The sequence below is a fragment of the Prionailurus viverrinus genome, chromosome X (genome assembly GCF_022837055.1).
Source record: "Prionailurus viverrinus isolate Anna chromosome X, UM_Priviv_1.0, whole genome shotgun sequence".
In the NCBI taxonomy this organism is placed as follows: domain Eukaryota; kingdom Metazoa; phylum Chordata; class Mammalia; order Carnivora; family Felidae; genus Prionailurus; species Prionailurus viverrinus.
In genome coordinates, this window is record NC_062579.1 from 117,521,936 (window position 1) to 117,549,531 (window position 27,596).

General features: G+C 37.5%; 1 protein-coding gene and 2 non-coding genes across 10 annotated transcripts in view; 1 reads left to right on the forward strand and 2 right to left on the reverse strand.

Annotated features, from left to right (window-relative positions):
• PASD1 (PAS domain containing repressor 1) overlaps positions 1-27,596 on the forward strand; it is a 188,555-nt gene that overhangs the window by 88,077 nt on the left and 72,882 nt on the right. For 6 of the 8 annotated variants that reach the window (XM_047844742.1, XM_047844746.1, XM_047844747.1 and 3 more), the window contains exons 5-6: positions 3,403-3,469; positions 27,414-27,469. In XM_047844742.1, coding sequence (XP_047700698.1) covers positions 27,438-27,469 — 32 coding nt within the window. In that variant the 5' untranslated portion in view covers positions 3,403-3,469; positions 27,414-27,437. Of the gene's footprint in view, positions 1-3,402; positions 3,470-11,210; positions 11,295-21,644; positions 21,688-27,413; positions 27,470-27,596 lie in introns of those variants that run through there. The other 2 variants (XM_047844743.1, XM_047844744.1) reach the window with 2 other exon arrangements.
• LOC125158002 (U6 spliceosomal RNA) lies at positions 3,748-3,855 on the reverse strand. The gene has a single exon (XR_007149135.1). It is a non-coding gene; the product is annotated as a U6 spliceosomal RNA (small nuclear RNA).
• Positions 4,916-5,022, reverse strand: LOC125157965 (U6 spliceosomal RNA). The gene has a single exon (XR_007149105.1). It is a non-coding gene; the product is annotated as a U6 spliceosomal RNA (small nuclear RNA).

Consider the following 27,596-nt stretch of genomic DNA (forward strand, 5'->3'; position numbering starts at 1 on the left):
GAACCATGTGGCTAACAAATTGGGAAACTTTTTACCAAAATGGTGTGTGTGTGTGTGTATAATATACATATTTACATATGTATATTATATATACTTTATATAAGTATATATTTGATCATTCATGCCTTTCTGGGCAGATAGGCTTTGTGCAGGGCTGGGTGGGAGATCTCCCAGGTTAGGTGCTCCTAGGAAAAAAAGCTAATTGAAATGATTTTGTAAATGCCATTGCTAATACATTGACCACTGGCAAAAACTTCTTATGATTAAGATACTGACAAAGAACAAATTATTCCTCAAGTGGAACAGATTAAAGTGGCATAGAGTTTGGCAGTGCTGAAATTGTTGTTCTTTGACGTTATGCAAAATATATTATGTCTTTATCTCTTGTTTCTAGTTCTCTTCATTCCTTTTCTGATCCTGGCCTTCCTTGTTTTTGTCTGGAGTAAAGAAGCTACTGCTTACTCCCTCCATCTTTCTAGTTGAATATTTTTGAGATTTTATCTTCTCCTTAAATCACTTCCTTATGGCACTCCAATGATTAGTCAGATTTTAAATACTCTCTCCGGACATGTCTTGTAGAATTGTGGACTCTCCCAAGCTGGAAGAGATCTCTAAGTCATCTGTCCAAATATCTCTCATGTCTGTGTGGTCAAATTGATCATTCTTGTCAAAAAGAGGTGGGTTTTCTTGCATGTTTCATTGATGCCTAAACCTGCAAGAGAACCTGGTGAATTTTCTCTCTAGACTCTTCTCTAACCCCGTTTCCCTTTAGTAAAAGACAACTCTGACCTTGTGACCTTCAACCACTCCAACCTGCACTGCCCCCAGGCCCATTATGATAGATAGTATCACATCTTCCTCTTAGCTTACCCTTTGTCCCTTCTCTTATTAGTCTGCCTCTGCTAAAGTATGTCTGAAATCCACCCTTTTGCAACTTTCTTCTCTTCCTTCCACAACTGCCTTCTAAACTCCAGCCTTTCCTCAGTCTGCCTGCTTGAGTCCCCTGCATCATCTCACTTAGAGTTGATTTGATCTTGGTAGTCACTTTCTCAGAAATTTGCAGTAGTGTCCAGCTATCTTACAAATTAAATAAAAATGTTAATGTCTTCAGGTTGACAACCCAGCGTGTCTGACCACATTGATTTTCCCGTTTGATTCCTAGACTCTTCAACATTCCAACTACTTAATTTTTAGAGTTTTTGACAGTTATGTAGCTCTTCTTTGAAATAGTAGTAAGTGTGATTTTCTGTAGTTCTATTAGCTTTAAGGGCTGATAACAGCAACAGCAGCAGTAGCAGTGACACTAACTGGCACAGTGACTTGCCCATAGTGGATAACTATTTGGGACCTGAACAACTGAGCAAATAGATGGAAGCACTGGAAATCACTGTAGACACCCTGATTTGCCCAGAAACTAGAAGTGTAGGACTCAGATTCCTGAAAACACAATTCTTGCTCCCTTGGTAGCTTCCTATGTAGTCAAGTAGAATGGACCTTACCAAATATGGACTAAGAATGGCCTAAAATATTCCAATATAATCTGTAAGTAATACTTTCATGTTCTTGTCTCAAGTTTGGTATTTCTGTAATTTTATGTATGTTAATCTTCCAGTTTAGAAAGTTCTGCTATGAAGTGTTCCAGTATCATATTCTTTGTTTTCTTTCACAAGTTGGCTGTTTTATCTTATTTTTATTAGAGAGAGAGAGAGAGAGAGAGAGAGAGAGAGAATCCCAAGCAGATCCCAAGCAGGTTCCATGAGTGTGGAGCCTGCCATGGGGCTCTATCCCATGACCCTGAGATCATGATCTGAGCTGAAATCAAGAGTTAGACTCTCAACTGACTGAGCCACCTAGGCGCCCCACCTATCAGATTCTTAATTAAAGGATTCATTAAGACCTCTTTCAATGGTTCACTTAAAATATACTTTTATGTAAAGAGAGGGCTCCACATATGAAGTCATCTCTCCTACTTTCTTTCCTATACATATTTTTCTATATCCTTAGTCATTCTTTTCTTGAACTCTAGGGTCTCTGGAGAAAGAGCAAGCTCTTGCCACAGTCCTCACCCAGCTGAATGTGATTTATTATTCACCGTTTTACAGGCTAGGTTCAGACAGCCATGAGTTGTTGAGAGGAACTAATCCTGTTCCCCCATGGAGGGGAGAGACTGGCAACACATGACTTTCATACAGTGCCAACTAGGGCAGGTGCCATCAGGGGTACTGGAGAGAGGATCAGAAAATCACTCTTGGAGAAGGTGCTTTGGGGAATATGTCTTTGAAAGATAGATGCGGCTTCAATCAGTGAAGACACAGGGAAGGGCATTCCAGGAAGGGAGACTGTCGTTGAGCAAAGGGTGGGTGTCAGGCAATGAAGAGCATGTGTCTGGGTAGTGGCAAGTACTTCCTGGCACTCAGAAGATGTAAACAGTGGTGTGGCTCATGGTTCCTTCAGTGCATGCTTTTAGCACTTCTACTCTGTGCCAGATGCTGGGTACAGGGAGGAGTGAGACCAGATTCTAGCCTTGTGCTCATACTCCAGTGTTGGGGGGGACCAACAAGAGCTCAAATAGCAATTAGGCACCCTAGAAAGTGGCCAGTGCCCTGAAAGAGTAGTGGACAGTGAACTCCTTGGGGCTCATGGAGGAGGAATCTGAGAAGAACATGCATAAGAGAGCATTCTACATGATTCTGGGAAAATGATATCTTTTTGGATCCAAACTTATATATCCAGATATCCAGATGCCTTCAAGTCTCATAAAGGCTGTGGAGTATGTTTGCCAAACATCAGAAACAGATTTCTATTTTGGGAACATACTGTTTGGCTGCAGCGTTGGTACTGCCCAAATGGTGCAAGGATTGTGTGTCCCTCAGAGAAGGTGGGAATACTGCTTGCTTAACATGAAGCAAGTCCATAACACCAGTTAGAAGAAATCCTTGAACATCAACACTTCATTATCTATGAACCAAGTTAAGAATTACATGTAATTTTTTTTTAATTGTACACGAAGGAGAGTTTGCATAAAAACAAATCTTAATATCACCTCTAGAGGTCATATCAGGGTCACTGGACGAGATAGCATCAGAAAGCTCAGTCCCTTTGGTCAAGCAGGCTGCCATGGTGATTGAAGAGGGCTGGAATTAGGAGGAAGGAAATTTGACTTTATGTGGAAGCTAGAAACAGTTTAAGAACCTTCATGAGTGAGGAACAATCCTACTTTCCCCACCCCAAAGCATTGTTATGAGAATCATAACACTGTATGGAAAAGTCAGTTCTAACCTGGAAAGTCTTGGTAGTTGAAAAAGGCTCTCTGTATTTTAAATGTGCAGTTACATAATAATTGACTTCCCTTGTGTTGCTAGAAGGACTATTTTTGATCTAGAAACATTTCTTTCTTTGCAGGTCATCTGGATAGACCATCCAGTGTCCATAAACAACATCCATCAGTTTCTTCACTTCTTGTTCTTGGGTAAGAAAACAGTTTTTATCTTTTAGACTTTTCTTTTTAGACTTACCTTTTATATTTTACAGTGCACTTGTAATCCAGTGGAAGTAAGAGTCCTCTGTGCTTTGAAACTGATCAGCAAGTCATAAGTGATTGGGAAAAATCTAAGTAATGAGTTGCATTTTTAAATAATAATAACACCTGAATTAATCAATAATTCATACAATCAAGACATGCTCAGTCAGGATTAAAGCACAGGTCAAGATGTAACATCATGTAATCACAGTGGATGCTTTTTTTGTTTTCATATGGAATGCTTCACGAATTTTCATGTCACCCTTGTACAGGGGACATGCTAATCTCTGTAATTGTTCCAGTTTTAGCATATGTGTTGCTGAAGTAAGTGCCACAGTCCAATTCTTAACACTAGTGAATCGAATGCATGTGAAATTGGATAGCACAAAAAAAAAATCTGTTTATAGATGTCCTTGATTTTCACCAGCTACAGATTTAAACTCAACTCATATTTTATCTTAAGAGATTCTACTTGGTCACTCTAAATGTAGCACTCTACCCATTTCCCTGATAGAATTGTAAAGTGAAGTGAAGGAAAGAAAAGATATTTTTGGTTTTGGTAAATTGTAGGTTTTAGATTGAGGTGTGTGTGTGTGTGTGTCTGTGTGTGTGTGTGTGCTCACACATATGCACATGCAAAGTCAGTTGGAGAACAAATACAAACAGAACTGAACTTGAATGTTAATTTTTTTGCATCTGATTTTATATTTATATAGGTATGTATATGATCATATTCTCTCATAAATGAAAACTCAACCTACATATTTTCCTTGCGCTGTGTGATTATATAAAATAAAATGTAATATATATTTATTTCAATGAATGTAATTTGGTGTTTAGGTTCTCTGGGAACTTTGATACTTCTGTAATGAAAAAGTGAACAGATATAGAAAGTCTGTTTATAAATCTTAGAATGTAACCATTATACTCATTCTCACCCATTTATTTCAGAAGGGGTATTTCCCCAGGCATGCAGATGGTTAGTTCCACAAATATATTTTCAAAAATTGCATGGAACTTACATGTCTCATATGCCAAATTGTTCATTTTATAAAAACATCCCAATAGAAACACAAATTGTCCTTTGGAGTCTTGAAATTCCACAATGGAAATATTTCCTTAGTATAGGAATTCCACTGTGGTGGTACACCTGGCGAACAGATTTTACCTTGTTTCTGGCTTCAAAATTACTTAGATGTTAGAGATTAAGGGCATATTAATTTGTGGCTCATACTGTTTGCATGAAAGAGAACATTTTCTTACATAGGTAATTCTGAGAGTGACACATTTGTAATGAATAATAATTGTGATTCTTGGTTTTTTCCTGTTAGAAGTATGTCTTTTCTGTTTTACTTCTTTAAAATTTCAGCTTTATTGAAATATATTTGACCTATAAAAATTATGGAGTGCTTCGTGAAGTTGGCTGTCATCCTTGCATAAGGGCCATGCCAATCTTCTCTGTATCATTTCAATTTTACTATGTGTGCTGCCAAAGTGAGCACTGCTTTCCACTCTTCTTTAAGAGAAAGGTTAGGTGTGAGCCTTTATCCCTAGAGTTGTGCCCAGGTTTTTGGGCAGGCTGTGTTGGGGACATTTGGGGGAGAATTTCAGACTAAAACCCATGAACCAGCTAGAAATGACCTCTGTAGTTAACCACATTCGTTTTCCCCTGGACCCTTCATAACAGTTTGGGGGGCTGGATCCCAGACTGTTATTTATATCCCAGATATCATTCAACATTTATTGTTAAGTTTTCAAAGTTTCCTTTCTGTCATTTGTAAGCTAAAATGCATCTTGTCATTGAAGGTGCTTGAGGATGGAAAATAAAGCAAACCAAAGACTCAGTGAAGTCATCTTGGCGATTCCCAGTGCTCCTAAAACCTATGAAAAGCCCTGAGATGTCTTGTAGTAAAAAAATCAGTTTCACTATATTTAACTCAGCATTTTCCAAATGTACACAACCAAGTAACACTTCATTTTTGTATTTGCTTCATACTTACTAACATCCTTTGATGTTGTGTTCTGTGGGAGCAATGACCTTTAGGAAGGTCTGGGTTACTCGTATTAGGCCATTTAACAGATGTGAGCAATGGCATCTGAGCCTTGTATTCTTGAACTCCCCAGGAATAAGATTTACTTGCCATCTCTGAGCAAGAAGATTAGTAGCAATTAATTGCAACTTCAAACTTCCTAGGACAACTGGCCATGAATGTTTGCATTGATTTAGGATCCAGCAGGTTTGAAGGTAACAAAAACTCCTGTGGTATCTCTAGTAGGTTCAGAAACTGGGCTTCTAGGCTTAGCACTTTCTCTGCTTCAGAGGTGATAGAAAAATATGACCAGCCCCTAAAACAAAGAATGACATTTGTTGGCACAGTCCCCTCTACTCTTAGGTGCTATTGCACAGGGATGACAGTTGCCAGAGATTTCTCCTCCTCTTCCTCTGCACTGCATGGCTTAAAGAGGGTGGACTTTGGTAATCATGTCCATGTCCTTGGGAGAGGAAGTGTGGGGAACAGCATCACACCTGTGACAACAAAAAGTTTATTTCCCTCCCAAGGAAGCTTGGAGGATATGTTACTTCAGAGAAGAGTTAAAGAAAAGAGTTTCAGAATACATTATTTGATTTTTTTTTTCTTTTTGAAGAATCATCTATTGAGCCATTAGGGTCACAGACTAAATCCAATTCCATGTTTCTGAGAACCCATCTTTTTCCATGGTAGAAAATTGAGTTTGCATATGGTTTGACAAATTCACTTTTCTTTAAAGAAACAGTAAAAAGTAATCTTCCCAGTCTGAAAAAATTTTGAAATCCTTGGTATCAGGTTTCAGTTAGTTTTCTTTTCAATGAATATGATTGGAATTTTATTTAATATATAATTTTAAAAGGTCACTGTTTTTATAGCATATAAGGTAGATCTAACATGGATAGTTTCATAGCAAATATTTATTTTATGAGCCAGTAAAGGCTCATAATTAAAAACCTTGAAAGTTTGGGGTGCCTGAGTGGCTCAGTCAGGCATCCAGCTCTTGATTTCAGTTCAGGTCGTGATCTCATGGAACTGAGATCGAGCCCCATCTTGGGATTCTCTGGATTCTTTCTTTCCCTCACCCTCTGCTCCTCTGCCTGCACACACACACTTTCTCTCTCTCTCTCTCTCTCTGTCTTTCTCTCTGTCTCTCTCTAAAAAAAAAAAAAGAAACTTGAAAGTTCAACATAAGCCTCTTACTTAGGTGTGTTGTATCTTGGTCATTTTAATAACATTTTTGAATTAGTGGAGTGACTAGATTAACCTTTAGTTTCTGTAAGTTCTAATATAATGTGCAATGAAATTTTACCCCTACATGACTAATAATGAAGAGTAAAGCATTATGCAAATCTATAGAATCCAAGTCAAATGATAAGTTATTACTCAGCTTTTGTAAGGAGCAAAGGAATAACTCTGTAGGAACCCCACAAACCTCAGATGTTTTTGGGAAGGAGGCATACTGAAATAATCATGAGAGTAGCATGGGGATAATCTTGATTTGATTCTAAAATTTTACATAATAATTTGCAAATTCCAGTGTTTTAGCCAATATTAAAGCACGGTTACTTCATTTATTTATTTACACATTCAGTAACAATTTTGGGGCAAAAATGAGGATGGGAGGTCAAGAGGAGATGTGCAGACAAGAAGGAGCTTCTTAGCAGCCCAGTTTAGGAGCAAGAGTGGCAGCCTGACAGCCTGGCAGCCTGACCTGTCTCCAAGAAGTGCCTGCTTATGGCTCTGCCTATCCCTATATTCCCAGGACCCAGATACAATCCCAGCGAACCTGGGTGCTGAGTCATGAAGCACGCAAAGTTGCTTCCTTGCACCGGAATTCAGGCATCTAGGACCTCTAGACATATGTGGCCATTATTCTGGGACTAGTGGTTCCTTTCACAGAAAAAGAACGGAAAGGAGGAAGGAAGGAAGAAAGGAAAGGAAGGGAAGGGGAAGGAAGGGGAAAGAGAAGGGAAAGGGAAGAGAAAAGGAAAGGAAAGCAAAGAAAAGGAAAGGAAAGAAAAGAGAAAAGAAAGGGAGGAAGGAAGGGAAGGATCTAAGGTAGGGAGTGAGGAAGGGAGGGAGGGAGGAAGAAAAAAGAAGAAAGAAAGAAAAACAAAGAAAAAAAGAAGGAAAGAAAGAACGAGCTTATCTTCTAGAGTCTTGGAGACTATACTTTAGTGCTTTACATTATTTTAATTGTTAGACACAATTATACACATTGATTTTCCTCAATGGAATGAAATTGAAGTTCTCTTGAAATATAATGGATCAAAATAGTTTTTTTTTGATAATGATTTGTTTTTTCTTCTGTAGGAGTTTCAGGTCTGCTTTCTCTGTGGCTCTCAGAATGACTGCCCAAGCTTTCACTAGCTAGGGAACCGTGAGCTTCACTATGGCAGAGCTCAGGAGGTTGCATTTATGAAAAAGTATGATTACTTTAACCCAGGTGTTCCCTGCTACCTATAACATCAGATTCCAGCTTCTGTGCCTCTGTTCCTGTGTTCTCTCTGTGCCCTTAATCTCTGTTCCTTCTCCTCAGCTTCCAAAGCACTTTATGTGAATTTAAATTTCAGCAGTTTAGGGGCGCCTGGGTGGCGCAGTCGGTTAAGCGTCCGACTTCAGCCAGGTCACGATCTTGCGGTCCGTGAGTTCGAGCCCTGCGTCGGGCTCTGGGCTGATGGCTCAGAGCCTGGAGCCTGTTTCTGATTCTGTTGTCTCCCTCTCTCTCTGCCCCTCCCCCGTTCATGCTCTGTCTCTTTCTGTCCCAAAAATAAATAAACGTTGAAAAAAAAAATTAAAAAAAAAAATTTCAGCAGTTTCAACCTTGTATTCTTAGTTGTCTATTTACAAGTCCGATCTCTCAAAGAGCAGTCCATATCAACTTAATCTCTTTATCCCCCAGGGTCTGCCATATAGAGTCCTCACTTTGAAAATGTCTAACAAATGTCTAATGAATAAATGGGATTTAACTTGTACACAGCCCTTCAGGAAAGATGTGTTGTCTGATGAGGGGAAGCATTCCTTTACTTCCACAATTGAGTGTCTACCTTTTCCTAAGAGTTATATGGGAAAGAGAACCAGGATATTGGGATATAGGAGTTTCTCCTGTTGCCCTTCCCCATTAACACCTTTCTTATACTCCTTCCTTTACAGATAAACTATCAATTACGCTTCGTGAGTTTCTCGTTCTTAATTTTTGGTAAATTCTTGGGTTGATTCTTTTACAAGTAAACCAATATTGGAATACAGGGGCTAAGTTATGGAAAAGGAGAGAGAAAAAGAACAGGGTAGAGGAAGAATGTGTCCATTGACTAAGCCTGGAAGGAGAGGCAATGCACAGCCAGCTCTGTTAGCTCAGTTTTCTGCAGTATCAATGAGTAGTTGGCATAGATAGGACAGAGTTATGATGTGTGAAGGATAGACAGGGAAACTTTTCTGTGTAAATAGCTGACTAGGAGATTTCTCAACAATGTGTTCTTGGGTCTTGAGTGAATCTAAGAGTATTAGCCTTGGTTTGATGCCATCATCCAGTTGGATAATGACAGCAAAAAAACATGCAGGGGGGCTTTGGGAGAACTCTTGAGTGGGAAAGAAGTGTAGCAGAGGCTTGGAACCCATCATCTCCAACCACTGGAGGGAGCCGAGGGAGGAAGGAGTCGATGGAATGCACTGCAAGATTCTTGCTGTTTACAAAGACTGAGTACTGCTGCACTTCAGCCTTGATGCTGTCTAGAGTCTTGAAGTTCACCAGGCTGTCACTCTTTGCTATAGACCAGAGATTCTCAAATACTCAAATCTTGTGTCTCACAAATCATTGTCAAGGGACTGGGCTCTCACCTAGATAGAAACCAAACTCCCCTATGTTTTTCAGCAAAGGACATTGATGTGTTTAGACAGTTTGTCAGAATATTTATGATTTTTGGTGAGTTTCAAGGACATGATCATTTGCAGAAAGGTATTGGACATAAATGTGATTGCTACATAACTTCAAAGTAATTTGTTGATAGGCTGGGAAACCAAAGTTAGGAGAAACATGAGATGTTCGTGATTACTCCTAGTTGGCTAGAAGGTCATGGGTGGAGGATGGAGTGGGGGAGGGTGGGAGGAGGGTAGGTGGGAGATGACATGTGACATTTGCAGATGGACAAGAGTGTTGAAAGAGGGCCCATGCCAAGTCCCTAAGAGGCAGTGCATTAGTGAATGAATGCTCAGGCACTGCCACTGACTGTCAGGGTGGTCTTGGAAAAGTTAGCTAACCTATCCAGACTCCATTTTCCTCATGTGTAAAATGGGGAAGATAATAATAGAGCCTTGGATGTAGCAAGTGTTTAATAAATGTCACCTAATATTATTACTGTGTTCAACTTTTTTGAAAAATTTTCTGTTGTAGTACTACTATAAAGCTAAATTCAGTAGATAAGGCTGAGTCTGGGCCCCATCCCAAAGGAACTTTATTGCTTAAATATAAAAATAACATTGTAAGGAGGTTGTTTTCATCTTCTGGGAACTCTTATAGCAAGAGGCCTGAAGACAGATTCTCAGCAAGTTCTAGCCCAGTCTCTGTGATTTCAAAGAGAAGAGATAGAAACAAACTCTTGGTAATTAAATTGAAAAGTTTGCAACATTTTTCAGTTCTGTGTGTTTCTTGGGAATTCAGACTGTCTTAACATTATGAAATCCTTTTTTAATTGAGGGGTTATAACTATTGGTCTAAATGTCTCTTCCTTTATTGACTGTCAACTACACGAGGGCAGAGACTGTACCTTCCTTGTCCCTGGACTCCCACGTTCAACATTGCCAAGCCTAGCACAAAGTAGGCACTCCATGAATGCAAATAAGTGCAGTGCTTTAGCTTTTCAAGTTAAGGTGCTTTCGTATATCCGAGTCCTAAAAGAATTCAGACTAAGTCTAAGGGAAATCAAAGGAAGATCTAAAAGAGATAGGATAAAAATCTACTGGTGCTCCCCTGTTAGTTCTTGCTAGATTAAAAAAAAAAAGTCAATTAGGAGAATATTATACATTTCATGGATTATTAGAAAATCAAGGTTGGTGTAGAGTGGCATATATAGAAATGTAGGGATTATGAGCAATACTTTTAAAAGTACAAACTTTATAAGATGACTAAGTTTGGAGATATAATATACAGTAATGTCAGTGTCATTAAGAGTACTGCATTTTATACTTGAAATTTGCTGAGAGTAGATCTTAAGTGTTCTCACCACACAAAAACGATAATTAGGTGAGTTGATAAATGTGTTAATTAACTTGATCGTGGTAATCATTTCACAGTGTATGATGTATATCAGGTCATCATTTTGTGCACTTTAAGTCAAACTAATGTTGAACTTGAGTGGAGATAACCCTGGACAATTAAAGAAGGTGTGGAACAGAACTTTAGCCATTAGATATGAGAGACTTGGAATCCGTTTATCTTGTTTAAATGCTTCCATAGGCCATTACCCATCCTCTGACCCTTTGAAATAGCTTAAAACATGATAGGGTTGGTAAACCGTATACAAAATTTGCTTTGGACATTGACCAGGCTGGATTTCTCTGAAAACATTTCTGCTCTAAAATCCTAGGACTCTTAAGGACCACATCCTTTTGATTTTTGGCATTCTAAATTCCCATTTCCTTTCTTCTATCATCTGGGTGTATAGGACCATATTCTGCCATTGTGAACTTTGCAAAGAGAAAGGAGAGCTGTGAAGATGAAGCAGTTGGCACTAGCTCTCTCACAAGAGGTAACATGAATTCTCTCTATCATCTTTTGTGCTTATACACATTTAATTGGATTAAACAAATATCCAGTAATTTGTACATATAGAGAACAGAAAATCTGCCCTGAGGAAGCTTACGTTCTAATGCACACAGGGCACAATGCATGTATGTATGTATGTATGTATGTATGTATGTATTTTTATTTATTTTTCAGAGAGACAGAGACAGCACGAGGGAGGAAAGGGCAGAGAGAGAGGGAGACACAGAATCTGAAGCAGGCTGTAGGCTCCAAGCTGTCAATATAGAGCCCGATGCAGGGCTTGAACCCATGAACCATGAGATCATGACCTGAGCCGAAGTTGGATGCTTAACTGACTGAGCCATGCAGGCACCCTGGCACAGTTTATATAGGGGTCTTTAAAGGAAAGACTTAGGGGGAAATCTGGGAAGACTTCTTGGAAATAGTGACCGAAGGATGGAAGGCAGTCTAGTGTAGTTTTTATTTTTTTTTATTTTTTGTTTTAATATTTTTATTGTTTTAAATTTATTTGAGAGAGAGAGACAGAGACAGAGACAGAGAGTGTGCAGGGAAGGGGAAGAGAGAGAAGGAGAGAGAGAATCTCAAGCAGGCTCTGCGCTGTCAACTCAGAGCCTGATGTGGGGCTAAGACTCATGAACCATGAGATCATGACCCGAATGGAAATCAGGAGGTGAACACTTAACCAACTGAGCCACCCAGGCACCCCTAAGTATAGTTTTTAACTCCCAACAGCAGACTCCTTATATTCAAATCTCAGATGGATCACCTGCTAGCTGGGTGATCTTGGGCCACCCTACTGTGCCTCAGTTTCTTGATAAACTGAGATGACAACATCAGAGCCTACCTAATAGAGCTGATGTGAGAATTGAATAAGTTACTTGTTGGAGAGATCAGGGCCACTTTGTAAGTCTGGGATAGTGGGAGATCAAAGGGAGAACTTCAGGAAGAGAGGCAAGATTAGGTTGGTGTATTGGATTGTATCGGCTGCTACGTGAGGATGGACCGAAGCAGAGTAAGAGTGGAGACTGATGAGAACAGGGTGGTTGCGGGAACTGAACTGAAGGGCCTGAGTCTGAGAGGTCTGACATGGAGGAAAGGCAGGAGAAGGCAAATGTGAGCCACAGTGCAGAGGTGGGCTCCAGAGTCAGGCCATGGATGCTGATCAGATGGGCCCAAACGAGAGCAGACAAGGAAGAGAGAGGTATGAAAGGTAATAACTTGACAACTTTTGTTTGTAGGAATAGAGTGTTGATGCTCATGCTTGAGGAGTATTGACATATAACTGGGTAAAGATGAAGAATTTGACTTTATACTCCTTTTAAATGGTTGTTGTACAATATGGTAGAAACTTAATTCTGGAGAACTTCTGTTGTTGAAACCAAGGGAAATAAATGTTGGGTTTTCTTCATAAATAAGGAAAGGAAAAGAACAAACATTAGATGCCTCCCTGTTGCTGATCACCCAAATTCTTGCATAGCCTTGGGATTCTGAATGGGACAGGCTTGTGGAAGGGACATTCAGTTTGATCCCCGACTAGGAAGCAGATTACTTAGGGGATTCATGTATAACCCAGGCAAAGGTGGGAAACAAGATGTAGAAGATTGCACCTGAGTGGGTAGCTAGATAGCTCAGAAGTTTCCCATTTATTCATATGCTGTCGTCCATATCAATTGGGCTTCCAAAATAGTTTAGAGATCTGTCAGAATAATCATCTCAGAGTTTAATAACAGAGAAAGAAAGTGGGTAGTGGAACAAGACAGGGCAAACTCATTTTCCCTGAGGTTTGAAAAGAAGTACAGAGGAGATGATGAAACAAATGTTTACAGACTGATTCAAATCCCAGTTCTGTCAGGTACTAGCTATGTAACCTCAGAGAAGTTATTTAAACCCTAATTGAAAAAAATTTTTTCCAGTATTATTGACTCATATGGAATTTAAGAAACAAAACAAAGGGAAAAAAAAACCCAAAATGGACTCTTAAATACAGAGAACAAACTGATGGTTGCCAGAGGGGAGTAGGGGGATGTGAAATAGATAAAGGGGATCAAGACTACACTTATCTTGATGAGCACTGAGAAATGTATAGAATTATTGAATCATTATATTGTACAACTGATGCTAATAGAATTTCAATAAAAAACAATGGAGAGAACTTGGTCATTAGGTAAAAAAAGAGTTTTTTTGAGATATAATTGACACATAACCATGTTTAAGTTTAAGGTGCACAACATAATGATTTATGTATATATTGCAAAACGATTACCACAATAAGTTAACATCCATCACATTACATAGTCACAATTTTTTTCTTTGTACTGACAACTTTTAATATCTACTCTCATGGCACCTTTTAAATATACAATACAGTATTGTTAACTTTAGCCACCAGGCTGTAAATTATACCTCCAGAGCTCATTTATTTTATAACTGGAAGTTTGTACCTTTTGACCATCTTCTCCCATATCCCCCACCCCCATCCACCACCTATAGAAACCACCAATCTGTTCTCTGTTGCTATGTGGTATATATTTTTAAGATTCCACATGTAAGTGAGATCATACACTATTTGTCTTTCTCTGTCTTTTTAAATTTTTAAAAACTATTTATTTTTGAGAGAGAGGGAGAGAATGAGAGAGAGTGCAAGCAGGGGGTGGGGGGCAGAAAGAGAGGGAGACAGAATCTGAGGCAGGCTCCAGGTTCTGAGCTGTCAGCACAGAGCTCTATGTGGGGCTCAAACTCAAGAACCGTGAGATCATGACCTGAGCCAAAGTCAGAAGCTTAACCGACTGAGCCACCCAGGCGCCCCTCTCTGTCTCAATTCATTTAGCATAATGCTCTCAAGTTCCATCTATGTTGTTGCAAGTGGCAGAATGTCCCTCCTTTTTATGACTTGTTGGTATTCCATGTGAGAAATGGAAGTAATAGCACCTGTCACATGGTGCTATTGTGAGGATTAAATGGTAGTTTTTGCAATACACAGAACCTAGCATGTATGTACTAAATTCCATAAATCTTGGTGATTATGGCTCCATCTCTGCTGCCACTGTCCCACCGCAAGTCTTCAACGTCTACCGGCTGAACTCAGGTCTTCTAACCCCATGCTTCTCAAAGGTTAGTGTGTGTAGGCATTACCAGAGGTCTTGTAGCATGAGGATTCTGATTCAGCAGATCTGGAGCAGCTTGAGAATTTGCTTTCAGGCAAGACCAACCATGCTAGGGGTGGGGGGCACACTTTAAAATGCAGAAGTCTAATTGGCATCCCTTCTTTCAGCCTCAACTTCTTTGTAATCATCTAACTCATTCCCAGGGTGATCTTCGTAAAATACCAATGTCGATTATGTCTTTACAAAATATCAATTCAAGTAATAGCACTTCCAAGTGTTCCCACAGGATACTAGGGTAGATCAAATTCATACTTCTCCTCAGCCTATTACTCAAAACTCTTTGCTTCTGGCCCCAACTACTTTCCTAGTGCTCTTGGTTTCAGTTACACTGTGTTGCTTGCCGAACAAGCCTGGCACTTTATTTTTGGTTTTGTTTTGCATTTTTTTATTGTGGTAGTAGAATACACATAACATAAAATTTATCATTTTAACCATTTTTAAAGCATGCAGCCGAATGGCGTTAAATGCATTTTACATTGCTGTGCAGCTATCGCCACTCTCCATCTCCACAGCCTTTCCATCATCCCCAAATGAAACTCTGTACCTGTTAAACAGTACCTCCCATTTCTCCTCCCCCAAGCCCCTGGTAACCACCATTTTGCTTTCTGTTTCTTATCATACTTTGATGTCCATTATTTCAGTGAATCTTCACAACAGCCCTGTGAAGTGGTGCTATTATTATTCCCATTTTGTAGATGAGGAAACTGGGGCCCAGAAAGGTCAAGGTAATTAATTTGCCTGGGTTCACATGCTAGGCATCAGTAAGAACAGTTTGATGTCACTATACCATGATGTTTCACCTTGGTACCTTTACTCAGACTCTGTTTTCTGCCTGTGATGTCCTCTCCTCTCCATTCAGCAGTTGAGGTCTTTTGGATCCATTCCATAATTGTCTCAGATGCCTTCTGTGAAGCTTCTAGCCCAGTAGTGATAATTCCCTTGCCTTGAATCCATGGATTTATGTAGATGTCAGTCTTTCCCATAAACCTATGCACTGCCAAGGTATAGTGGGCACAGGGATTAAATGAATTGCTGAAATTTCAGAAATGGCAGGATCATGGAAAGGTTTTATAGAACATCAAGAAACTTAATTGGAATAAGATTAGAAATTTAATGGATTGCTGATTTCTTTCAGGAACATGTTTAGTTTTTCCAGCACCATATAAAAACTGGAAATATCCTGCAGGAATGTTGAAGAATGTATGAAACTTTTGCTTCTTAGTATTGCCTCAGACTAAGAGAACATACAGAATTTGTAAAACTGTAAAACCAATAAGAGATACACTTGTAGATCCAACTTTGTTTTTCTAGATTGGGGTTTGACTGCCTGCCTGCCTTCCTTCCTTCCTTCCTTCCTTCCTTCCTTCCTTCCTTCCTTTCTTCCTTTCCTTCCCTCTTTCCCTCACTGCCCCCCCCCACCTCTTTCTCTCTTTCTCTCTTTCTTTCCCTCTCTGATTTTTAGGAACAGAATTAGCAGGATGAGAGTTGTTTGGCAACCTTTGGCTGTTCATCAGCATTTTGACAAGTAGGACTCAGTGTTTGTTTATTTTTTTGGTTAAATTATTCATTCACCAAACATTTATTCAGCATATATATTCTTCCAGGAACAGGTTGGGGTGCTGAGAATGCAACAGTAAGCACAAATAACCTGACCCTGTCCTCAGAAGGGACCACAGAAGGGACACAAAATGAACATCTGCTTTGGTCTAGGAATGAGCGGACATTTTACTTGTGGAGGTGTATGTGCTCCTATGCAAATAGGCTCATTTTCTCCAGTGCCTGGCTTCCCCACCACCTTATCCAGACCAAGGCCCATGACTGTGCATTGAGAGCTTGCTGAAAGAACTCAGGTTTGAGAAAGAAAAGTCACCCTGATCCTGTTTCTGGGTCTCTTTTGGAGCATGACTTTGCCACTTGCCCTTTCCTGGCTTATTTGGTATGGTATTTGGCACCCATATTACATAATCCAGTTGAGATTAATTTCCATTCTTAATTTTATCCATTGGAAAATCATGTTCCCTTAAGATGGATGAGTAACTGATGAAATATAGTCTTATGAGATGTAATTTCTGAAGAAAGTTTTGATTGACAATAAATTGGAAAATTCCACTGACTTGGTTGATATATTTATGCCATACACATTTGACATCATTACTGTCTACATGAAAATTGTAAATATTTCATTCTTTCTCACTGATTAAATATCTTTAATAAACCTTATATGAGTAAGAGACGATGACTTCATTCAAATTTATGAAGCATGCCATCATGCATTTTCCCCTATACACTTAAAAAAATCCCTAGAATCATATTGATATATGAAAGACCACTTTACTTGAGCAATTGTTTATTTAAAAATGTGTGTGTGTGTGTGTGTGTGTGTGTGTGTGTGTATGTCTGTCTAAAGGAAGAGTTGGTCCCTGATAATGCACAGCAAATTTTATAACTACAAATATATGGCATGATTATCTTCCACAATGGTATTTTAAATACTCTGAGGTTTTTATTTTAAATAAACAAATATTGTAACCAGAGTAATACCCTAAGATGGATTCACTGTTACATTCTGCTTTTCTTCAGACCCTATCTGGTTTTCTTTAGAATTCCATATAAACATTTTAAATGATGTTTACGTCAGCCAAACACTTTCTGGCCATTATTGGTCTGTGAAGGCCGCAAGGATTTCCTTCTCTGTCAGTGGGGCCAGGCTAACTGACAGATAGATTGGTGGGGCTGAAGCAGGGGGTGGGGGGCAAATTTATCAGCAGAGCACAGTTAGGGCTGTGGTGAGCTAGGACTAAATCTGCTGACTGGCTCATTAGGCCTCCTGGCGATGGCCTGTGATTAGGCAGCCCTACAGAGAAGGGAGTTGTTCCTTGGTTACGACGGAGCACTAACTAGTTAACCTCAGCCTCTTCAGATGTGGCAGGGTGAAGATGTGCTCTGTTTCTTGCTAGACCTCTCTCTTTATAAAAAAGAGAATATTTTTCATGATTGCATTTGTTATCACCAGAAACTACTGCTGGCATTTTCAACTGAATTCTCCCCATTTATGTTGGAACCCCTATTTGTCTATTGCTCTTTCTGTGGCACTTTTAGTAGCCCTGCTCTTTGCCCTTTTCAGATTTATTCCAGTCCCTTGACTGCTGTACTTTTTCTTGTTGAACCTCCCCTATTTCTGCCTGTAACTTCTTACTCAATCTTTACATTAGGGCCCAACATTTCAAGCACTTTCTCTGGCCAATATCAGTGCCTCTTTTCTTCCTTGGTGCTCAGGAAAACTCTAAGCAGAGATCAATCTGACCATTTCCCTCCTCCATTCCTACGTGTGGGCTGTTTGTTGCTTTGGAGAAAATCTTGCTTCCGTGCAGCTTAGTACCACTATAGAGTCATGCTCTGCCACCACATGTTGTTCATGATGAGGATACACATTAAGTGGCATCATAGCCTGACTCCGTCACTGGGCTGAAATACCACTTACTCACGACATGTTAGATTTATCCATCTGGCCCACTGCATGATGATTGACCTCCTCAGGGTTCTCTCTTGTCTCAAGTGGCATCAAGAAACCTCTGCATGGCCAGTTGTTTGCCCTTGATTCACTCCCTGAGAAGACTGCATCTCCCTCACAGTCCTTTAGATTGTATACTGCTAGTAATACTAACATCTCTAATTAAAACTAAAATTTATTGGGTGGCTATTATGTGCTAGACACAGTGCTAGCCACTTTTATGTCCATTAGCTTAATTATCACAGAAACCTTGGCATGTAGGTATGATAATTCAGACTTTAAAGTTGAGATGATTGATAGACATAAGGGTTAAAGAACTCACCGATGCCACACAACTATAAAGGGATAGAGTTGGGATTTGAACCCAAGTCCAGTTGATTCGAAGCCCACACTCTTCACTGTTCAGCACTGGCTCTATATTATTTTTGAGAGGTGTTTCTTAATTTTGAATGTTACACATATAGCAAACTTAAGAAATGCAAAAAGCTGGAAAAAATAAAATAAAATAATTTAAATAAAAATAGTTTTAATCACACATCATTCCATCACTCAGAGACACTTCTGAATGTTTTCTTTTCTGAGTCCTGTTTTCTACACCACATTTTATTTGTTCATGTATGTATCATATTTTACATGGTTGGGATAATATAACATATACTATTTTATGACCTTCTTTTTCACCAATAACAAGTATTTTTTCATAATACAGATTCGTTACAAAATGCTTTTCAGTGGCCTCTGCACTGATTAAAAACACATAAAAAATCCACCAGGGAATGTTGCAAATGCTGATACTTTCCATGAAATAAGAAATGTAATTTTAGGAGAAAGGATAAAGAAAGCTGGACTCCTAGTGGTGGGCCAATGCAACAAGTGTAGACATTTCACATGGAGCTTCATTAAAATTCAGCTTTATAAATCCTCAAGCACAACAAGCAAAGGTGGATGAGTCCAAGTATTTATCTGACATTGTGGAGATTTATTGGAAAGGTCATCATCAGCCCTAAGATATGTAAGTAAATCCCTTGAATTACATTGCTATAGTCTTTATTCTGGTTTGCATCCAAAGAAAGTCATGACCTTGCTACTCAGCCTTATTTTCTCCCTTCCACAGCTGCATAGTGTAATCACTATGGGCCTAGCTTGAGTCCTCGAGTTGGTCTCAGGATGTGTTCGCTTTGATTCTAATAAGATTAAACCTTTAGTAGCATTTAGTCCTGATCTGTTTCTACTGGGAGCTGATGGCGCATGTTATGCGTGTCGCACAGGCCCCAGATATGGCCCCTGCAAAATTTTTCAAGAATATTAGCAGCAGGAGCCCAGATGTGATCAGCAAGTCCCTTGTCTCCAGAGAAGACTGATATTGCCATGGAAGAGTCTGGTAACTTACTTGGCTCTGGCAGTTTAAAGACTGAGAGATAAAGTAGAGATTCCTTCAACTGTGGATCTTATCCCAACTGAACACTGATAACCTGTGTCATCACAATTTTCACACTAGGAAGTATCTGCATAAATGATTCTCAACTACAGAGAGCAAATGATTAATTACAGAAATTAGTTCATGGTATATTCCCATTATCCATCGATTCAGTGTGTTTTCTTGTGAACTAAAAGAAAAAGTATGTGTATGTGCATGTACACACACACACATACACCCACTCCATGGTAGAGATTTCAAAATTATAATGCTTCTTTTGTCATAAACCAGATTTAATTTATACATAGAGCTGTTCCTTAATGGGTGTCTTTTGTCTCATTATTCCATACCTGTGTTTTGCACCACTATTCATTTACTGAAATACTATAGCTTTATAGTAAGCCTCAGTGTCTAGTAGTACACATCCTTTTACACTGTTGTTGTTCTTCAAGATTATTGTGGGTCTTTCTGATTCATTGCTTCTCATAGGAATTTTGTAATAAACTTGTCAAGTTATATAGAAAAGCAAACTTAAGCAAAAAATCTACTGAACTTTGACCAGAATTACATTAATTTGTAGATTAGTTGGGGAGATCTGATATTTTTATGATATTGGGACTTCCTGTCCAGGGATATGGCATATCTTTCCATTTATTTAGGTCTTCTTTTGTCTGCTTTAACAAAGACATTTTCTGTATAGTGTTTTAGTACCTTTTTGTTAAATTAACTACTGAGCACTGCATAGTTTCTTTTCTTTTTTAAATTTTTTTAATCTTTATTTTTATTTTTGAGAGAGGGACAGAGTGTGAGCAGGGGAGGAGCAGAGAGAGAGGGAGACACAGAATCTGAAGCGGGCTCCAGGCTCTGAGCTGTCAGCACAGAGCCCGATGCGGGGCTCTAACTCATGGACCATGAGATCATGACCTGAGCCAAAGTCGGATGCTCAACCAACTGAGCCACCCAGGCGCTCCTCTTTTCTTTTTTTTAAGCAGGGTAATAGTTTTAAAAAATATTTTTATTATTGAAGTATAGTTGATATACAATGTTATATTCGTCAAGTGCACAACATAGTGATTTGACATTTATATACATTATGAAATTCTCACCACAGTAAGTGTAGTCCCCATCTGTCACCATACAAGGATATTACAATATTATTGACTATATTACATATGCTGTAGTTTTCATCTCCATGATTTATTCATTTTATAACTGGAAATTTGTACCTCTTCATCCCCTTCACCTATTTTACCCATCCCCCACCCCTTCTCCTCTGGCAACCACAAGTTTTATGATTTCTATATGAGGAAACCTATAAATTTATTTAAAAACATGAAAAATGATTTGTGTAATTAAGGAGATATAACTTTTCTTGGAAATACATAATACCATAAGTATGTATAATGCAATTTTAATAAATTACAATCTGATTATTGAAGTTTGGGGAATTAAAACACAATTTTCATAATCATTCGGTTATAGAAATGTCTAATTTCCTTTGTTTAGATCTTTTTCAAAGGTTTCTTCTGTGACCCACAAATTATTTACAAGTATGTTATTTAGGGGCGCCTGGGTTGCTCAGTCGGTTAAGCATCCAACTTCGGCTCAGGTCATGATCTCACAGTCTGTGAGTTCGAGCTCCGCGTCGGGCTCTGTGCTGACAGCTTGGAGCCTGGAGCCTGCTTCAGATTCTGTGTCTTCCTCTCTCTGACCCTCCACCATTCATACTCTGTCTCTCTCTCTCTGTCTCAAAAATAAATAAACATTAAAAAAATTAAAAAAAAAAGAAGTATGTTATTTAACTTCCAAGTGTTCAGGGGTTTTCCTGAGATTTTTTAATTTATTATTGATTTATAATTTATTTATTTATTTATTTATTTATTTATTTATTAATGTTTCTTTATTTTTTGAGAGAGAGCAAGCTGGGGAGGGGCAGAGAGAGAGAGAGAGAGAGAGAGAGAGAGAGAATCCCTAGCAGGCTGTGCACTGTCAGAGCCTGATGCAAGACTCGAACTCACAAACCGTGAGATCATCACCTGAGCTAAAACCAAGAGTCAGAAGCTTAATTGACTGAGCCACCCAGGTGCCCCTTGATTTCTAATTTAATTCTATTTTGATAAGAGAACATAATCTGTATGGTTTTAATGCTTTAAACTTACTTAAACTGGTTTTATGACCCAGCATATTTTGGATCTTTATAAGCGTTATACATAGAAATGTATATTCTATAGTTGCTAGGCGTCATGTTCTGTAAACATATGGGGCCAAGTTTGTTGGCACTATGGTAAGTCTTTGATACCCTTACTTATTTTCTGTTTACTTGCTCTATTGATTACTGGTAGAGAAGTATTGAACTCACCAACTATAATTGTGGATTTATTTCTTATTTTCAGTTCTTACTCTATTTTGAAGCTTTGTAATTAGGTGCATATCTATTTAGGATTCTTAATGTTTCCTTGTTTGACTCCTTTATCATTGTGAAATGTCCCTCTTTTTCCTTAGTACTATTCCTTACCTAAAGTCTTGTCTGATATTAATTAGCCATTCAAGCTTTTTGTCATTGGGATTACATAGTATATGCTTCTATTCTTTTACTTGTAACCTAGCTGTGTCTTTCTATTCTTTTACTTGTAACCTAGCTGTGTCTTTATAATTAAGGTATCTTGTAGACACTAGAATAGTTGACCCTTGAACAATACTGGTTTGAACTGCATCAGTCCACTTATGTGGATTTTTTTTTTAAAAAATACAGTACAGGACTATAAATGTATGTTCTCTTCCTTATGATTTTTTTTAAAACATTTTTTTCTCTAGCTTACTTTATTATAAGAATGTAATATGTAATACATATAACATCCAAAATATGTGTTAATCAATTCTGTATGCTATCAGTAAGGCTTCCAGTCAACAGTAGTTAAGTTTTAGGGGAGTCAGAAGTTAAATGTGCATTTTCAACTGTGTGTGTGGGGGGGGGGGCGTCAGTGCCCTAACCCCCCATATTGTTCAAGTGTAGTTTGGCCTTACTTTTCTATCCAACTTTAGCAGTCCCAGACTTTATATTTGTGTAAAATTAATATAATTATTTTTATGGTTAAGTTTAAGTCTACCTTCTTGCTATATGTTTTCTGTTTTTCCCATTTGATCTTCGTTCTCTTTATCTTCTTTTTCTTTTTTTTTTGATTAAATGAGTATTGAATTAGTATTCCATTTTCTCTCTTGATTTATAATTTGTATCACATGTGCATTTTATTTGTTGCTCTAGGCAGTTTGTAGTATACATCTTTAATTTATTACTGTGTGCTGTGAACTCATACTGTGCCACTTCACATATCATGTAAGAACCTGACAATAATACATTATTATTCTCTAATCTCCTGTCTTTTGCATTGCTATTCTCATAGGTTTGACTTCTACTTATATTATAAAATTGAATTTTATTTGAATTATCTTGGCAATAGAGATGAAAAAAGTTCTTTTGTATTTATCTACATGTATATTACTGCCAGTGCTTTTCATGTATTTATGTAAATCTGAGTTTCCATCTGGTATCCTTTTCCTTTTACCTGAAGTACTTCCTTTAACATATCTGGTAGTGCTAGTATGTTGGCCTTGACTTCTTTCAGATTTTGTTAATCTAAAGATGTCTTTATTTTACCCTCAGTTTATTTGAAGGGTGTATCTTTGTTGGATATAAAATTCTAGTTTGATTCCAACTCCCCCGAGCACTTTAAAGATGTTTCATTTTCTTGCTTGAGTTGTTTGGTAAGAAGTCAGGCAGAGGTCATTCTTTTTTCTCTTATATTAAATGTGTTTTTTTTAAATTTCTGTTTGCTTTTAAGATTTTCTCTTTATAATTGTTTTTCAGCAATGATATACCTTGGTGAGTTTTCTGTTGTGTTTATATTCTTGGATTCATTGAGCTTCTTGAATGAGTTTATATTTTCATCCAGTATGGAAAAAAATGGCCATTCAAATTTTTTTGCCTCCCCCTTCTGGGAATTCAGTTACATATATTTTAGATTTTCTGATATTATCCCACAGTGAGTTTCTGTGCATTTTCTCAGTCTTTTTTCTCCACTCTGCTGGATAAAACTCGAGTCTTCCAGCCATGTGTAAGCTGTGATTGTTTAGTTTTTAATTCACCGGATTTGTTCTTTCCCTGGTAGTTGTTCCTTGACTGGTCTTTTAGAGTGTTACCTTGCACAGGCACAGGTTAAGTATTCAGCCAAAGATTCAAGAGAATCTATATTCAGATTTCTGGAATTTGTTTCACCATAACTTTTCTCTTTCTAGTATTCTGCTTTACAAATTCCACCATCTTGGCTTTGGTAAGATTACTGTACTCTCCTTGGGATTGTGCTTCCAGAACAATCTGGAAGTATCTTTAGGTAGAAACTTGGGATTATTGTAGGGTTCATCTCATTTTTGCTCTTACCTCAGGGATCATAGGCATGTGCTGCCTGCTGTCCAGTGTTTCCAAATAGGTATTTCCTCTAATTTGTCCAGTTTCTTGGTTGTTCATGGGCTGTTCCCATATCAGTTATTCCATGGCCATAAGCAGTAGCCCCTATAAATTTTTGTTTCTATTGTATCGTAAAAAAATATTTTCTAAATGTGGTTGCTGCTATATAGGAACAAAATTAACTTTTACATATTAATCTGGTATACAGCAATCTTTCTGAACTATTTTATTATTTTCATAAATTTCAGAATCTCTTAAATTTTCTATGTAGGTAATCATAGTGTTCATGAATTAGGACTTTTATTTTTCCTTTCCAAGAGTTACTCATTTTATTTCTTTTTCTTACCTTAATGCATTGGTTAGTACCTTTAGCACTATATGTTAAGTGTCTTAGTAGCCACATTTATTTTTTTCCTGAATCTAAAAAATTTCTTTAATGCTCCACCTTTAAGTATGATCTTTGTATGTTTTTGGTTTTTTCCCTTTATCAGGTTAAGGAAGCTTCTGTCTATACCTAGTATGTTAAAAATATTTACGTCTGACTCTTGATCTCAGCTCCGGTCATGATCTCATGGGTTTGTGGGTTCAGGCCCCACATTGGGCTCTGTGCTAACAGCACAGCACAGATCCTGCTTGGGATTCTGTTTCTCCCTCTTTCTGCCTCTTTCCCACTTGTGCTCTCTCTAGCTCTCTCAAAATAAATAAACTTTTAACAAATACTTTTAAAAATTATATATATATATATATATATATATATATATATATATATATTGAATGATATCAAATGAGTTTTCTGCATCGACCAAGATGATCTTATTCATTTTTTCTTTTTGTCTGGTATGTTGAATTATATTTTTCTAATGTGAAATTATCTTAGTATTTCTAGAATTAGCCCAAATTTTAAAATACTCTCTTTGTTTGGGTTTGATAATTTTAAGTAGTATTTTTCTTCTTTACCATAAATAAAATTAGCTTATAAAATATCCCCTTTTGATGCTGCCTTTTTCTGGCTTGGTATAAAGAAGTACTAGGATTATAAAATGAGTTGGATGAGTGACTTTTCTGTCTGTTTTCTGGAATAATTTGCATGAAATATGAGATACCCATTATTTAAGTGTTTATAAGTGTCAGTTTGTGAAACCATTGGGACTGTTTGTTTATATTAGGTTAGATTGTTTTTCTGTGAATAGATTTTTAATTATTACATTAATTTATTTACATTTATATGATTTCTTCACATTTTCTTTGTATTATTAAATAGGTTTAATAGGTGAAAATACATTTTTTCTAGAAAATACTCCATTTCATATCTGTTTTAAAATTTATGGACATAGAATTGATCATACTGCTTTTTATCATCTCAAGTTCATACATATGCACTTTTCATTCCAGAATGTGTCTTCTCTTTTATTTCTTGATCGATCTGGTATAACAATGTTTTATTTTATTGTCTTTTTTTTTTAAGAAACAGATTTTTTTTTACCTGTTCTAGTATATCCTTTTATCATGTTGTTTTCTCATCTTACCTTTATTATTTCCTTATATTCCCTTTATTTGGCTTTACTCTTTTTTTACAATTTGCTTTGTTGACTACTTAGCTCATTTATTTTCATTTTTTTCTCATGAGCATTTAAGGGTATAAATTCTTTGGTGTTGCTTTACCTGCATTTTACAGTTTTTAATATGTAGTATTTTATAATACTTAAGTTCTAAATATTTTCTGATTTCCAGAGCTATTTAGAAAATTTTGTTTTTGTTGTTGCTATTGTTTTAAATATACAGATCTACAGGGTTTATGTTATCTTTTTGTTCTTGATTTCTAATTAAATGGCATTGGGGGGGAGCATATGGTTCTTTGGTGTTTGTTGATCTGTTTTATGGCCTAGAATGACCTAGCTATCTTTCATGTTCTGAAATTTCACTATGATGTTTCTAGATGTGGTTTTATTTTAATTTATCTAGATTGGATGACATTTTCCATTTTGGAAAAATTTTAGCTATTATCTCTTTACTGACTTTCTCTCATTCTTGCTATTCTCTTCATCTGGAACTGAAATCTATATTAGGCCTTCCCATTCTCTCTTGCATGTTTCATAACCTCTTGTTTCATATTTCCCACTTTACTGTCTCTCTGTAAAGGCAATATGATAAATTTCTTCATATCTGTATTCTGTTTACTAATTTTCTCATCCGGTTTTTCATAATACATGATTAATCCTTTTGAAATGAATTCCATTGAATATGTTTTTATTTATTGAATCTCACTTTTGTTCTTTTTCATGTCTACCTGGCTTTTCTCATATTTTCACTTCCATCTATTTTGTTTTTCATATTTCTAAACACAATTATTTTTTATAATGGCTTTCAGATCTTTTAATGATTTGAAGTTCTTGGAGGTCTCATACTGCTTGGGTGTGGGTCCTAATTCTGGTAAATGGTGGATTGTTTCCTTATACATCTTCCCATTCTGGATGGTGAGCTCATCTTCAGTGGTGCCTTATCTGTGGAGATTTGGTAGAACTTGGCTTTAGAGAGTATCTGTCCAAAATGGGTTTGCTTTTCCATTCTCCTGGAACCCTATTAAGTCTAACGGCACCCTTTTTTTCCTACCCAAGAGAACATGCTGAGATAGCCAAACTTCCTTCTTTTCTTCCTTTGCTGCTGAGAGAGCTTTTTAAATTAAACTGTAGTCTCTGAGAGTCATGCCTATGTGTAGGGAGAAGTTGGTAGGTTTTAGTTTCAATGATCTGCTTGAATTCTCCTTTACCTAGCAGGGCCTTAATACTCGAGGTCTTTTGTTGCATGGCTATGCTTCCCTGTCCTCACAATAGCACAGGTTGGTATACTAACCAGCTTTGGTTTTCAGCGTCTTCTCACTGTGTTACCCCTAAGCTTTCCTTACTTTTTTGAGAGATTTTAAGGGATGTTTGTTATATTTTAGGTGCTACTTCTTACTTAACAGACATGTATTTGAATGTCATTGACTTCTACTCTGAGATTTTGACCTTGAGGTGATATGTGAGTCTAATTATACAATTCAAAGCAGAGGACTTTGGTGATTTCAGTGCCATTTTTATATGCCCAGGATTTCTGTGATAGCAGCAATAAATGCAGATTTTGTCTATTGTGGCATGGTATTGTATATAGATATGAAACCTAACCCACATCAATCTTTGTTTCATTAAGTGTTCTTCAGGTTAATAGAAGTTAAAAGAATTTTAAGGATATGGAATTAAGCTTACAGATACTTACTTTTGGATTAAGTTGTGTAACTTCACAGAATGTTTTTGTAACTTTTTCAAATATATTCATTTGTAATGTTATTGTGACAAACATTCATTGGGGATCAGACAGTAAAGCAAATCTTCAACATATACATAACATATGAGAGGGTTATTGGTACTTAATGAAATTCTATCTTTAAAAGAAATAGGCATTCCTTAAGGGAAAGGTGCTATGCAATAGAGAATTTTGATTAGTCTTATTGCTTTATTGTGATTCATCATAGACTGATTTCTTAGTAAAATGTTGTTCCACTTTGATTTCAGAATTCTTTGTTACATCACTGAATAATGGATGAGTCTGAGAGAGAAAAAGAGAAGAGGTATGAATTCATAACTGACTGATATTTCTGTCAAAGCCCTCTCCCCTGTCTTCTGTTCCTATTTCACATCTAGCAAAATCCTACTTCCTCGGGGGAAGCCTGACTCAGGGAAATTTGGTATCTCCAG